Below are 15,670 nucleotides of genomic sequence, written 5' to 3'. Positions count from 1 at the left end.
TTTGTACACTCAAATACTCAGGTTAATTAAAAAAATTAAACCCTAACTTAAAAATAAAGGAATAAAGAGGAATGACAAGAGTTTGGGAAATGGGAGCAGTCAGGTTTTCTCTCTGGAGAGACAATAAAGAGAGAAAAAATGTCACTGCAGTAAGAAAGGTACCAAAGGAAGAGAGAGTTCAATGATGAACTCTGTTATAGCCACGGAAGCTCAAGCCCCGCTAGAAGGAATATGCTTGGGCAGCTCACAGTTCATGAACATCAAGTTTTGGGGTTCTCTTTCTGTTGCTTCAACTAAGTTTCTTATTGACTCACATATTGAGTTTCAAGGACATTTACTTTTTTGTCAGCGGTTTACATGCTGGTTTGCTCCGATTCTGTGTCTAGCAGACTGGGGGGACCCACAGACCCACGCTCCAGGAAAGGGAAAGAAGAGGGAAAGTGTAGAGCAATGACTACAAAATAAATGGCTGCTGAGATCCAGAAGGGGAGCGAAACTGTTTTGTGGATGGTATTTATCTTTCCCCCTGAGTGGAAAACGGAAACACAAATAACACAAAATCCTCTGGGGTATGTAGGATGTAGCTCTTCCTCTTTTTGAGAACCAGGCACCCGGAACCATCCACATTCCATGCAACTGGAGCATTAGCAGTTTAACAGTGCACTGTGGGATGTTATGATGTGGAATACGATAACCAAAAACCATCAAACCCTGACACTTTGTAGACAAGGCATAATGCGTATCAATAACACTTTCCCTGCTGCCTACAATACAGAAGAAGAACGGAGGCATGTGCACGTTAGTCTGAACCCTTATTATTTTTTGGCTCCGAGCTTAGTTACTGAGGCAATTCATGCGGTAAGACCCTGACTTCTCTAGGAGATGAGGTGGCTGTTGCCGTGTGGCAGTCGGCATCACAGTATTACATTTGAAAGCATTTCTTTGGAGCTGTTTGCCTTTGGAAGAGAATGCGCAGGGCTGTTTTCTGGCAGAAGATCTGGCCTGTGCCCGAAGAACTCCAGCTTGCTAAGGGAGACTGGGGGATGATACCAGTGTATTATGTGAGGGCAAGATACACGCTGGTGCCTCCGTGCTCCCTCTTATCGGCTGCCAAGGCCAAGAAGATGGAAACAAAAGGAGTTCCTGCTGAGATCCAAAAGCCAGAAGTTGTCATTCCAAAAGGAGCTGACTCAACCTCTTTGGAAATACCAATTTATAAGTTTGTACTGCCATTGGAAAGGGTCATTGTCATCTTGGTCATCGACCGAACAACAATATCTGATAACCCATAACAAATGAAGATCAATGACTGAACTACAGACAACACTGGATGCGTGGTGCTGACCACCTCTGTCTTGCTTCCTTCAAAGGCTTCTTGCTTTTATTTCCTATCTTTTCTGACACCTGTCTTCCTATCCCCATTCCCCTAATCGACTAGGATTTTTAACAAAATGGTCAGGCTAACATTTGACCAGTTGTGCCTTCATCTCTCCATCGGGTACACATATATTAAAAGATCCTCCTCTCTCTCCTATAAATTGGAGCGGGACAGTATTATACAAACAGTGATGATATGACACTAAGGTGGTGCCAACAATACAGCAGCAGTTTGTTACCAAAGCATCACAGAATGCTTGGGTTGGAAGGGTCCTGACAAGCTGAACTAATTGCAACCCACTGCCGTGGTCAGAGATTCCACTACAGAAGGTTAGAATAGAGCTCCATCCAGCATGGCCTTGAAAACCACCAAAGATGGGGCATCCACAGCTGCTCTGGGCAGCCTGTGCCAGTGTCTCCCCAATCTCAGGGTAAAGAACCAGCTCTAAGATTTAGTCTAAACTACTCCTCCACATTAAAACTAGATTAAACCATGTCCTATCCCTGTCAGACAATGTAAAAAGTCACTCACCACACACACTAGACATCAATATGCTGTTATCTAGCAATCTTTACTAGACCATGAAGAAACATAAACTAGACTAACAGATTCCGATCAGAAGAGCTAGCGTGAGACCAAAGGGACAGCAGCACTTCAGCATCTGCCACGAGGAGCAGTGCCAGCAGGTTGAGGGAGGCCATGCTTCCTCTCTGCTGCAAGGCAGCACCGGGTCCTCAATCTGTGCTGCCTGGGAGGGCTGCCACCCTCTTGCCTGAGGGCCTGCGCCCACACCCACTGTGAGGCGGTGACCGTGATGTCACAGTGGGTGTCAGGGAGTGGCCATTGTGACATGATGCTGGGAGCAAAGCTAAGGCTGCCGGGCTCAGCCTGAGCATCAGTGCGGTTTGGTGAGGCGTAGAGAGAGCAGTGACTCTTGCAGTACTCGCTGTTAGCGCACATCATGTTCAATAGGAAGAGGAAGGCCTCCAACTCGGAGGAGCCAGGTGAGAGCACAACCTGAGAAGAGCTATAGGACAAATGAGTGCTGGGTATCTGCCTGTGGCTGAAAGGCTAGGATGGGACAGGCAGGGACTCCCCAACAGCTGCAAGGCACGACCCCTCAGCTTCATGGCAGGTGGGCCCAGCTTGGGCTGTGTCTGCCCACTAACAGTGTTGGGCCTGCCATGGCCCCTTCTCCTCCACCGCCTTCAGCCAGCACAGCAGGCACAGAGCAGGACTCTGGGGACAGCCCTCAGGGACACCTGGCTGTGCAAGCTGCTCACCGTTACTCACATTTGCTCTCTCCTCTGCAGTGTGCATGCTGTGTGGCCGGGCAGATGTCGACCCGAACATCTGTGGGCACATGGTTCATGAGAGTGGAATTTACGTCCATTGGTTGTGCTTGGTGAGTTCTCCCATGGGCTCCTTCCTGATCACTGCTAGGGATGCTCCTTTCCTTCCTATCCTAAGGAGACCCTGTTCTGTTCCTTCCTACAGGATCTTGCCAGCACCGTTAATGAAGCAAGAGGGACACCGTCGGAAAGGGAGAGCCGCCTCCCTCTTGCTGCCATCACACGTGCAGCCAAAGAGGCAACCAGGAAGGTGAGGACTCGTACAGAGCAGGCCGATTTGTGCCAGGAGAGGCTGACTCCAGCTTAGTCTGGAGCCAAAGAAAGCCATGGCAGCCTTTCCAACTGCCTCCTGGACAAAGTTAGGGGATGAGTCCTGTCCACCAGGCATCTTTGTAGAACATGACCCAGCAGTGTCCACATCCTGGGCCCTGCCCAGAGATGTGCGGCCAGCCACAGAAGTCCAGAGCCTACTGCTGACAGGGTTGTTCTGCTCATTCCAGCAATGCTTTGTTTGTGGAGAGAGGGGTGCTACCATCGCATGCGCAGAGAGAGGCTGTGAGCGCAGCTTCCACCTGCCCTGTGCCCAGGATGGGGAATGCATCACTCAGTTCTCTGGGCAACGCAGGTAAGTGCTGTCAGCAGCAGCCAAGACAGAGAGGAACCTGCAGTTACACCTCCCGGCAGCCTGAGCCAGGGCCTGGAGCTCCTTCCTGCTCCTCTGCCCTTCTTGCAGCACGTCTCACGCTGCCCATCCCTTCCATCTTCCCCCAGGTCCTTCTGTTCGGAGCACCGTCCTTGCCAGGAAGTTCAGGAAGCTCCACCTCAAGGCACCAACTGCCTCATATGCCTGGAGCCTGTGGGGGACACTGTGTCCTACCACACCATGGTGTGTCCAGCATGCAGACACGCCTGGTTCCACCGGGGCTGCATCCAGGTAGGAGCCCTCCCCTCACCCTGCAGGCACACTTGGTGCTCAGCAGCACCAGGCACTGCTCACACTCACACTGCTTCTTCTTCATCTTCTGCAGCAACTGGCCAGGAGTGCTGGTGCTTTGTATTTCCAGTGCCCCGTCTGTCGGAATTATGAAAATTTCTGTGTAGATATGGCCTTGATGGGGATCCGCATCCCAATCAGGTTGGTGCCCTTCTGCCCACTTATTCTGACATAAAGGCTGTGGCGCTGGGCCTGCCCAGGGGCTGTCTTGGCAGGCCTGTACCTTGGCTGGATCATGAGCGTGTGTCCCACCTTCATGGAGAGGCTGGGAATGGCGTTGGGGTAAATGAGATGGGAAGACCTTGGAACTTATGCCGGAGACACTGATAGCTCATCAATTCCCCTCCCTTCTCTTGTAGATTGCCAGCATGGGAGCAGAATGATGCATACGCATCACATCTGGAGAGGCACAGCCGCTGCGATGCCAGCGAGTGCCTTTACCCTGGAGGCAGAGAGCAGGCAGAGAGAACAGGGTGAGTTAGTGCAGCAGATCTCTGGGGCTCTGTGGTGGTTCTCAGCCTGACCACAGGCTGGGGTAGCAAGGACTGAGCACCAGAGATGTGCTGTGCTGGGCACTCCCTGCCTTGCCTTACTTGCTACTCACAGCCACAACCCCTTTTCTTCCCCAGACCCTGGCAGCTGATCCTGTGCAGCTCCTGTGCTGCTGAGGGCACCCACCGTCGTTGCTCCCACTTGAGTAACACAACAGCCACGTGGGAGTGCAACAGCTGTGCTGGCCTGGGAACTTGTAAGTGACAATCAACCGTGTGACACCAAACCATAGCCAGGCAAGGCCTGGCAGAAAGTGCTCAGGGCAGCTTTGCTGGAGTCTGTCTGCCCCAAGAGTTCTGGCAGATCTCACTGCGGAGCTGCAGCTTCATCCTCATAACATTCCTGTCTCCTCTTACAGCTTCCAGTTCTGACACTGAGAGCTCCAGTCCAAGCGCTGCCGCTCAGAAGGCTCCGGAGCCATTCATCATCTTCGTGGAGCCTGAGAATATCGGCTCGACGCCTTCCAGCCAGGTAGCACCGGGGACGTCACAGACCTCCCAGCTGCCTGAGCACAGCAGCCTGCCTGAGACCGAGCAGGAGATGTCACAGACCTCGCAGATGCCTGAGCACAGCAACCTGCCTGAGACTGAGCAGGAGACGTCACAGACCTCCCAGCTGCCTGTGCACAGCAACCTGCCTGAGACTGAGCAGGAGACGTCACAGAGCTCCCAGCTGCCTGAGCACAGCAACCTGCCTGAGACCGAGCAGGAGACAAGCAGCCCACGTCCATCTGAGGATGGGGCTACCTCGGAGCAGCTGCGTGGACGTCATGGGCGCAGAACAAGAGCAGCCCAGAGGTCTCAAAGTGGTTCCCGCAGATCCACCAGGCGGAGGGCATCCAGGTCCTCCAGGGCGTCTCCATCACCTGCACGCATAAGACGTCCCAGGCAGCGAGGAAGAAGCGGCACAAGAAGCCGTTCCCCGCTGCAAAGTCGGGCCTCGCAATCCCGGAGCCGGCCAAGAAGACGCCATGCCAGCAGGCGAATGCCAGCCTCAGGGGAGCGGATCAGCACCCACAGATCAACAAGATCTGCATGATCAAGATCCACCAGATCTTCCAGAGCGCCTGGATGCAGGGGACGGTCCAGGCCTTGAGGGTGGGCCCGCACCCAAAGTCCTCCACATCAGAGACATTGGGCCCACAATTCCAACAGCTCGCAAAAAAGAAGCAGCAGAAGCTGGGCCCAACAGTGGAGGTCTTCCTGTGAATGAAGCTGCTCCCAGGAACAACATCAAAGTCCCCACAGACAGCTTCCGAGTCCGCGTAGGAGCAGCCGACTGCTTTACATACAGTGGCCTGGGTCAAAAACAACTACCACATTCATCTGGATCAACCCCCCTGTTGTCTACAGGGTCAACAACCACTACACCACACTGCCCAGAGATACATCCAGCCTGGATTTCCATGACTCCAGGGCTGGTGCACATACAACATCATTAGGCAACCTGCTCCAGACTGTGTCACTAACAATTCTGAGAAAAAATTCCCCCTAATATCCAGCCCCAAACTCCCTGCTCTTAGTTTAAAAACATCCCTCTTTGTTCTAATACTATTCACCCTCGCATACTGTTATACCCTTATAATGTTCCCCCTCCTTACTCTGGTCCCAAAATTCCATCACAATAAAGATCAGAGTTCCCACCCAAAAACATTTGTTGGCTTCATCCTTCCCTGCTCTTGCTGAGATGGGCAGAGGTAGGGACCTTGACAAGAGGCTTTTCTCCTCCCCACTACCATCCCATACCTCTCTTCCCCTGCCCTTGTCCAGGCTGACCTGGGTTCAGGTCACATCCCCGGTGGGGCACACAACCCACATTCCTCAAGAGCCCAGGCCGCACTGGCAAGGACAGCCCATTTCTGGGCTTGTTTCCAGCCTTGGCATGTCACTGTGTTCAGGTCTGGGGCTGCTTCCAGATGTGTCAGAGCTTGGGCTCTCCTCCTGAATGTGGGCAGGCTGTGTAGTGGTCAGACGGGTCAATGCAACTATGTTTCTAAGCTGGGGTAGGGAAGATTTAGTCAGGGTGGAGGCCAGGAGGAAGTTCTTTGCAGACAGTGCTGAGGTGCTGGAATGGGCTGCTCAGAGAGGTTGTGGATGCTCCATCCCTGGAGATCTTTGGAGCTGATGACAACTCAGCAGGCCCTGCAACCGCTCCAAGCCTCCAGCGGAGGCGGCAGTTGCTCCAACTGTCATGACGGAGCCTGCAGCTGCTTCAGTCCTGGTGACAGGCCCTGCCGTTGTGACGGGCCCTGTGGTTGAGACAGGCCCTCTGGTTGCTGCAGCCCCTGTGACAGGCCCTGCAGCTGCTCCAGTCCCTGTGAGAGGACTTGTGCTTCGTCCTGAGAGCCCATCTGTGCCACTGTCAGACACCCGTGGAAACAAGGTGAGTCAACAGCTGAAAAAGTCGCAGAGTTTAGAAAGGAAATCAACTTTTAAGAAGAGATGAGAACGAAGCCGAGCCATCACAAGATGTGTGTGGGAAATAGTTCAGGGAGAGGCGGGGGCCTGCAGTCTCCTCACAAATTGGAGGGTGGCAGGGAGTGTTCAGTAGTGAACAAGAACATAGGGACATGGTTTTGTGGGCAATATTGGTGACAGGTGGTCATTTGGACTAGTTGGTTTAAGAGGTCTTCTCCAACCCTCCTTAAAGATTTGTGGTCACTTATACTGTGATTCTAAGAACGGAATGTGAATGAGGCAGAACTCTCAGAGCTGACAATAACTGTTCAACTGCTGTCCACGAGTGAGCTGAGAGATTTTTGAAAAGACTTCAGCCATCATCAGGGCGAGCACTGTGCCCCATGGCTGCTCTGTTTATGGGAGAATGGAGCCCTTGGTCCATTCGTGTACAGTGAAGGCAGGTATGTGGGATCCCCTTGAAGGGAAGAGGACAATGACAAAGCCAGCGGAGAAGGGACGTCTGCTTTAATGCTACGGAAGTGATTCTTTCTCTGCCATGAAGTAAAAGTATCCACTTGGAGAAGTTCAGGAAAGTGGAAAGGTGGAGAGTATCTGAGGGAAGTAGCTGTGCTTGAACGTGATGCCTAATTCTGAACAAAGAAAGGAGAGATATATAAAGATTGGATGTTGGGAAGAACATCTTTATTCAGAGGGCAGTGATGTACGGGAACAGGTTGCCCAGAGAAGCTGTGGAGCTACAATTCTCTTGCTTGTGAGATGAAGGCCCACACCCACATCCCCTACCACCAGTGTGGTGAGGTGACCATGATGCCACAGAGGGTGGCAGGGAGAAGCCACTCTGACCCCTGAGGCTGGGAATCAGGCCAACTTTTGTGCCAAACGTGTAAGGACTTTCTCAAGTTAAAATTAAGATCAGCATTCCTTATTTTGGGAACTACTGTGGGCTCAGGGAACTGGAATCTACGTGGAGGAGATTGTCATTTCCAAAGGAACAAACTTAGAAAAATGTGTGTAGTAAATTAAGAAACATAGAAATGTTGTAAAAACATACAAGCAGTCCACTAGAACAGCCACAGCAGTACCTGCTGTACTGTCTTTTGCCAAACCCTTTAAACCTTTCCTTTCACCTACAGTTTACAGGGCAAACTGCCTTACAGAGCAAACAGAAGAGCTCAATGTGCTCTGCCTGCACACGTTCTACTAACCCCCTGTCTTTTCAGGTGGTCACGGATCCTCTGCCAGGCGGGATCTTCATCTCACCCAACACAGAATTCCTGATGGAGTTTAGATGTGAGCTTAAAGGGAACTGTAGGCCAGTTTACCTCCGCTGACTGCAAAACACTTGTAGCTTTGATGCATGTAGATAAATGTTTCTTCTGAGCTGGACAAACCCACAGACAAACGCTCCTCATTCCACCAATGTGATGCCAGCCTGCATTTCATCTCTGGCTCAACTCATCACTGCGGTGTGGACTTCAGGGGCTTACTTCATTGTTTCTCAAAGCCTTGGAATTGCTCAACTACAGTGGAACTTCCCTACAGTTGTCTAGTAAAAGCATCTGTACACTCAAACACTCAGCTTAATTAAAAAAATTAAACCCTAACTTAAAAATAAAGGAATAAAGAGGAATGACAAGAGTTTGGGAAATGGGAGCAGTCAGGTTTTCTCTCTGGAGAGACAATAAAGAGAGAAAAAATGTCACTGCAGTAAGAAAGGTACCAAAGGAAGAGAGAGTTCAATGATGAACTCAGTTATAGCCACGAAAGCTCAAGCCCCGCTAGAAGGAATATGCTTGGGCAGCTCACAGTTCATGAACATCAAGTTTTGGGGTTCTCTTTCTGTTGCTTCAACTAAGTTTCTTATTGACTCATATATTGAGTTTCAAGGACATTTACTTTTTTGTCAGCGGTTTACATGCTGGTTTGCTCCGATTCTGTGTCTAGCAGACTGGGGGGACCCACAGACCCACGCTCCAGGAAAGGGAAAGAAGAGGGAAAGTGTAGAGCAATGACTACAAAATAAATGGCTGCTGAGATCCAGAAGGGGAGCGAAACTGTTTTGTGGATGGTATTTATCTTTCCCCCTGAGTGGAAAACGGAAACACAAATAACACAAAATCCTCTGGGGTATGTAGGATGTAGCTCTTCCTCTTTTTGGAGAACCAGGCACCCGGAACCATCCACATTCCATGGAACTGGAGCATTAGCAGTTTAACAGTGCACTGTGGGATGTTATGATGTGGAATACGATAACCAAAAACCATCAAACCCTGACACTTTGTAGACAAGGCATAATGCGTATCAATAACACTTTCCCTGCTGCCTACAATACAGAAGAAGAACGGAGGCATGTGCACGTTAGTCTGAACCCTTATTATTTTTTGGCTCCGAGCTTAGTCACTGAGGCAATTCATGCGGTAAGACCCTGACTTCTCTAGGAGATGAGGTGGCTGTTGCCGTGTGGCAGTCGGCATCACAGTATTACATTTGAAAGCATTTCTTTGGAGCTGTTTGCCTTTGGAAGAGAATGCGCAGGGCTGATTTCTGGCAGAAGATCTGGCCTGTGCCCGAAGAACTCCAGCTTGCTAAGGGAGACTGGGGGATGATACCAGTGTATTATGTGAGGGCAAGATACACGCTGGTGCCTCCGTGCTCCCTCTTATCGGCTGCCAAGGCCAAGAAGATGGAAACAAAAGGAGTTCCTGCTGAGATCCAAAAGCCAGAAGTTGTCATTCCAAAAGGAGCTGACTCGACCTCTTTGGAAATACCAATTTATAAGTTTGTACTGCCATTGGAAAGGGTCATTGTCGTCTTGGTCATCGACCGAACAACAATATCTGATAACCCATAACAAATGAAGATCAACGACTGAACTACAGACAACACTGGATGCGTGGTGCTGACCACCTCTGTCTTGCTTCCTACAAAGGCTTCTTGCTTTTATTTCCTATCTTTTCTGACACCTGTCTTCCTATCCCCATTCCCCTAATCGACTAGGATTTGTAACAAAATGGTCAGGCTAACATTTGACCAGTTGTGCCTTCATCTCTCCATCGGGTACACATATATTAAAAGATCCTCCTCTCTCTCCTATAAATTGGAGCGAGACAGTATTATACAAACAGTGATGATATGACACTAAGGTGGTGCCAACAATACAGCAGCAGTTTGTTACCAAAGCATCACAGAATGCTTGGGTTGGAAGGGTCCTGACAAGCTGAACTAATTGCAACCCACTGCCGTGGTCAGAGATTCCACTACAGAAGGTTAGAATAGAGCTCCATCCAGCATGGCCTTGAAAACCAACAAAGATGGGGCATCCACAGCTGCTCTGGGCAGCCTGTGCCAGTGTCTCCCCAATCTCAGGGTAAAGAACTACCTCTAAGATTTAGTCTAAACTACTTCTCCCGATTAAAACTAGATTAAACCATGTCCTATTCCTTTCAGACCATACAAATAGTCAATCACCACACACACTAGACACCAAATATGCTGTTATTTTGATAACTTTACTAGACCATGCAGAAACATAGACTAGACAGACTCAGATCAGAAGTGCTAGCGTGGGACCAAAGGGACAGCAGCACTTCAGCATCTGCCACGAGGAGCAGTGCCAGCAGGTTGAGGGAGGCCATGCTTCCTCTCTGCTGCAAGGCAGCACCGGGTCCTCAATCTGTGCTGCCTGGGAGGGCTGCCACCCTCTTGCCTGAGGGCCTGCGCCCACACCCACTGTGAGGCGGTGACCGTGATGTCACAGTGGGTGTCAGGGAGTGGCCATTGTGACATGATGCTGGGAGCAAAGCTAAGGCTGCCGGGCTCAGCCTGAGCATCAGTGCGGTTTGGTGAGGCGTAGAGAGAGCAGTGACTCTTGCAGTGCTCGCTGTTAGCGCACATCATGTCCAATAGGAAGAGGAAAGCCTCCAGCTCGGAGGAGCCAGGTGAGAACACAGCATCCCTGAGCAAATGTACCGGGCAAAAGGGTTGCTGGGTATCTGTCTGTGGCTGAAAGGCTAAGAAGGGACAGGCAGGGACTCCCCAACAGCTGCAAGGCACGACCCCTCAGCTTCATGGCAGGTGGGCCCAGCTTGGGCTGTGTCTGCCCACTAACAGTGTTGGGCCTGCCATGGCCCCTTCTCCTCCACCGCCTTCAGCCAGCACAGCAGGCACAGAGCAGGACTCTGGGGACAGCCCTCAGGGACACCTGGCTGTGCAAGCTGCTCACCGTTACTCACATTTGCTCTCTCCTCTGCAGTGTGCATGCTGTGTGGCCGGGCAGATGTTGACCGGAACATCTGTGGGCACATGGTTCATCAGAGTGGGATTCACGTCCATCGGTTGTGCTTGGTGAGTTCTCCCATGGGCTCCTTCCTGATCACTGCTAGGGATGCTCCTTTCCTTCCTATCCTAAGGAGACCTGGTTCTTTTCCCTCCTATAGGAGCTTGCCAGCACCATTAATGAAGCAAGAGGGACACGGTCAGGAAGTGAGGGCCGCCTCCCTCTTGCTGCCATCAGACGTGCAGCCAAACAGGCAACCAGGAAGGTGAGGACTCGTACAGAGCAGGCCGATTTGTGCCAGGAGAGGCTGACTCCAGCTTAGTCTGGAGCCAAAGAAAGCCATCGCAGCCTTTCACTGCCTCCTGGACAAAGTTAGGGGATGAGTCCTGTCCACCAGGCATCTTTGTAGAACATGACCCAGCAGTGTCCACATCCTGGGCCCTGCCCAGAGATGTGCGGCCAGCCACAGAAGCCCAGAGCCTACTGCTGACAGGGTTGTTCTGCTCATTCCAGCAATGCTTTGTTTGTGGAGAGAGGGGTGCTACCATCGCATGTGCAGAGAGAGGCTGTGAGCGCAGCTTCCACCTGCCCTGTGCCCAGGATGGGGAATGCATCACCCAGTTCTTTGGGCAACGCAGGTAAGTGCTGTCAGCAGCAGCCAAGACAGAGAGGAACCTGCAGTTACACCTCCCGGCAGCCTGAGCCAGGGCCTGGAGCTCCTTCCTGCTACTTTGCCCTTCTTGCAGCACGTCTCACGCTGCCCATCCCTTCCATCTTTTCCCAGGTCCTTCTGTTCGGAGCACCGTCCTCGCCAGGAAGCTCAGGAAGCTCCACCTGAAGGCACCAACTGCATCATGTGCATGGAGCCTGTGGGGGACACTGTGTCCTACCACACCATGGTGTGTCCAGCGTGCAGACACACCTGGTTCCACCGGGGCTGCATCCAGGTAGGAGCCCTCCTCTCACCCTGCAGGCACACTTGGTGCTCAGCAGCACCAGGCACTGCTCACACTCACACTGCTTCTTCTTCATCTTCTGCAGCAACTGGCCATGAGTGCTGGTGCTTTGTGTTTCCAGTGCCCCTGCTGTCGAAATTACGTTCGTTTTTTTCTTGAAATGTCCCAGCTGGGGATCCAAATCCCAGTCAGGTTGGTGCCCTTCTACCCACTTCTGCTGACATAAAGGCTGTTGTGTTGGGCCTGCCCAGGGGCTGTCTTGGCAGGACTGGGCCTTGGTTGGATCATGAATGTGTATCCCAGCTTCATGGAGAGGCTGGGAATGGAGTTGGGGTGAATGAGATGGGAAGACCTTGGATCTTATGCTGCGGGCAATGGGGGCTCATCACTTCCCCTCCCTTCTCTTGTAGATTGCCAGAATGGGAGCAGAATGATGCATACGCATCACTTCAACAGAGGCACAGCCGCTGCGATGCCAGCGAGTGCCTTTACCCTGGAGGCAGAGAGCAGGCAGAGAGAAGAGGGTGAGTTATCGCAGCAGTTCTCTGGGGCTCTGCTGGGGTACTCAGCCTGACCACAGGCTGGGGGAGCAAGGACTGAGCACCAGAGATGTGCTGTGCTGGGCACTCCCTGCCTTGGCTCACTTGCTACTCACAGCCACAACCCCTTTGCTTCCCCAGACCCTGGCAGCTGATCCTGTGCAGCTCCTGTGCTGCTGAGGGCACCCACCGTCGTTGCTCCCATTTGAGTAACACAACAGCCACGTGGGAGTGCAACAGCTGTGCTGGCCTGGGAACTTGTAAGTGACAATCAACCGTGTGACACCAAACCATAGCCAGGCAAAGCCTGGCAGCAAGTGCTCAGGGCAGCTTTGCTGGAGTCTGTCTGCCCCAAGAGGTCTGGCAGATCTCACTGCGGAGCTTCAGCATCATCCTCATAACCTTCCTGCCTCCTCTTACAGCTTCCAGTTCTGACACTGAGAACGACAGTCCCAGCGCTGCCGCTCAGAGTGCTCCGGAGCCATTCATCATCTTCGTGGAGCCTGAGAATATCGGCACGATGCCTTCCAGTCAGGCAGCACTGGGGACGTCACAGACCTCCCAGCTGCCTGAGCACAGCAACCTGCCTGAGACCGAGCAGGAGACAAGCAGCCCACGTCCATCTGAGGATGGGGCTACCTCGGAGCAGCTGCGAGAACGTCATGGGCACAGACCAAGAGCAGCCCAGAGGTCTCAAAGTGGTTTACGCAGATCCACCAGGCGGAGGGCATCCAGAACCTGCAGGGCGTCTCCATCAGCTGCACGCAGAAGACGTCCCAGGCAGCGAGGAAGAAGCGGCACACGAAGCCGCTCCCCGCTGCAAAGTCGGGCCTCGCAATCCCGGAGCCGGCCAAGAAGACGCCATGCCAGCAGGCGAACGCCAGCCTCAGGGGAGCGGAGCGGCACCCGCAGATCAACAAGATCTGCAAGATCAAGATCCAACAGGTCTTCCAGAGCGCCTGGACGGAGGGGATGGTCCAGGCGTTGAGGGTGAGCCCGCACCCAAAGTTCTGCACATCAGAGACATTGGGCCCACAATTCCCACAGCTGGCAACAAAGAAGCATCAGGAGCTGGGCTCAACAGTGGAGGCATTCATGTGAATGAAGCTGCTCCCAGGAAAATCATCAGAGTAAAAGTCCCCACAGACAGCCACCGAGTCTGCGTAGGAGCAGCCGACTGCTTTTCATACTGTGGCCTGGGTGGAAAAGGACTACCACGTTCTTCTGGATCAACCCCGCTGCTGTGTGCAGGGTCAACAACCACTACACCACACTGCCCAGAGATACATCCAGCCTGGATTTCCATGCCTCCGGGGCTGGTGCATCTGCAACATCACTAGGCAACCTGCTCCAGACTGCGTCACTAACATTTCTGAGAAAAAATTCCCCCTAATATCCAGCCCCAAACTCCCTGCTCTTATTTTAAAAACATCCCTCCTTGTCCTAATGCTATTCACCCTCTCATACTGTTATACCCTTGTAATGTACCCCCTCCTTACTCTGGTCCCCAAATTCCATCACAATAAAGATCAGAGTTCCCACCCAAAAACATTTGTTGGCTTCATCCTTCCCTGCTCTTGCTGAGATGGGCAGAGGTAGGGACCTTGACAAGAGGTTTTCTCCTCACAACTACCATCCCAGACCTCACTTCTGATGTGCTGGGTTCAGGCCACATCCCCGGTGGGACACACAACCCACATTCCTCAAGAGCCCAGGCCGCACTGGCAAGGACAGCCCATTTCTGGGCTTGTTTCCAGCCTTGGCATGTCACTGTGTTCAGCTCCAGGGCTGCTTCCAGATGTGTCGGGGCTTGGGCTCTCCTCCTGAATGTGGGCAGGCTGTGTCGTGGTCAGACGGGTCAATGCAACTATGTTTCTAAGCTGGGGTAGGGAAGATTTAGTCAGGGTGGAGGCCAGGAGGAAGTTCTTTGCAGACAGTGCTGAGGTGCTGGAATGGGCCGCTCAGAGAGGTTGTGGATGCTCCATCCCTGGAGATCTTTGGAGCTGATGACAACTCAGCAGGCCCTGCAACCGCTCCAAGCCTCCAGCGGAGGCGGCAGTTGCTCCAACTGTCATGATGGACATGGAGCCCTTGGTCCATTCGTGTACAGTGAAGACAGGTATTTGGGATCCCCTTGAAGGTAAGAGGACAATGACAAAGCCAGCGGAGAAGGGACGTCTGCTTTAATGCTACGGAAGTGATTCTTTCTCTGCCATGAAGTAAAAGTATCCACTTGGAGAAGTTCAGGAAAGTGGAAAGGTGGAGAGTATCTGAGGGAAGTAGCTGTGCTTGAACGTGATGCCTAATTCTGAACAAAGAAAGGAGAGATATATAAAGATTGGATGTTGGGAAGAACATCTTTATTTAGAGGGCAGTGATGTACGGGAACAGGTTTCGCAGAGAAGCTGTGGAGCTACAATTCTCTTGCTTGGGAGATGAAGGCCCACACCCACATCCCCTACCACCAGTGTGGTGAGGTGACCATGATGCCACAGAGGGTGGCAGGGAGAAGCCACTCTGACCCCTGAGGCTGGGAATCAGGCCAACTTTTGTGCCAAACGTGTAAGGACTTTCAAGTTAAAATTAAGATCAGCATTCCTTATTTTGGGAACTACTGTGGGCTCAGGGAACTGGGATCTACGTGGAGGAGATTGTCATTTCCAAAGGAACAAACTTAGAAAAATGTGTGTAGTAAATTAAGAAACATAGAAATGTTGTAAAAACATACAAGCAGTCCACTAGAACAGCCACAGCGGTACCTGCTGTACTGTCTTTTGCCAAACCCTTTAAACCTTTCCTTTCACCTACAGTTTACAGGGCAAACTGCCTTACAGAGCAAACAGAAGAGCTCAATGTGCTCTGCCTGCACACGTTCTACTAACCCCTTGTCTTTTCAGGTGGTCACGGATCCTCTGCCAGGCGGGATCTTCATCTCACCCAACACAGAATTCCTGATGGAGTTTAGATGTGAACTTAAAGGGAACTGTAGGCCAGTTTACCTCCGCTGACTGCAAAACACTTGTAGCTTTGATGCATGTAGATAAATGTTTCTTCTGAGCTGGACAAACCCACAGACAAACGCTCCTCATTCCACCAATGTGATGCCAGCCTGCATTTCATCTCTGGCTCAACTCATCACTGCGGTTTGGACTTCAGGGGCTTACTTCATTGTTTCTCAAAGCCTTGGAATTGCTCAACTACAG

At 51.9% G+C, this 15,670-nt stretch overlaps 2 protein-coding genes across 2 annotated transcripts; both read left to right on the top strand.

Annotated features, from left to right (window-relative positions):
• The first annotated feature begins 2,880 nt into the window (after positions 1-2,880).
• On the top strand, positions 2,881-4,497 carry LOC146762231 (E3 ubiquitin-protein ligase PHF7-like). The gene is made up of 5 exons (XM_085536742.1): positions 2,881-3,355; positions 3,502-3,664; positions 3,759-3,865; positions 4,084-4,197; positions 4,354-4,497. The coding sequence occupies exons 1-5, from the start codon at positions 3,057-3,059 to the stop codon at positions 4,478-4,480; spliced, it is 810 nt and encodes a 269-aa protein (XP_085392868.1). The 5' UTR covers positions 2,881-3,056; the 3' UTR covers positions 4,481-4,497.
• Positions 4,498-8,596: 4,099 nt separating this feature from the next.
• On the top strand, positions 8,597-14,079 carry LOC107313635 (E3 ubiquitin-protein ligase PHF7-like). The gene is made up of 9 exons (XM_085536741.1): positions 8,597-10,634; positions 10,949-11,040; positions 11,133-11,237; positions 11,486-11,610; positions 11,757-11,919; positions 12,014-12,120; positions 12,339-12,452; positions 12,609-12,727; positions 12,890-14,079. The coding sequence occupies exons 1-9, from the start codon at positions 10,592-10,594 to the stop codon at positions 13,453-13,455; spliced, it is 1,434 nt and encodes a 477-aa protein (XP_085392867.1). The 5' UTR covers positions 8,597-10,591; the 3' UTR covers positions 13,456-14,079.
• Positions 14,080-15,670: the final 1,591 nt, after the last annotated feature.

The sequence above is a fragment of the Coturnix japonica genome, chromosome 1, assembly GCF_054131305.1.
Source record: "Coturnix japonica strain WE chromosome 1, WE-NBRP24, whole genome shotgun sequence".
NCBI classification, from domain to species: Eukaryota; Metazoa; Chordata; class Aves; order Galliformes; family Phasianidae; genus Coturnix; species Coturnix japonica.
The sequence above is the reverse complement of the archived record's forward strand: the minus strand, read 5'-3'. Positions and strand labels throughout refer to the sequence as shown.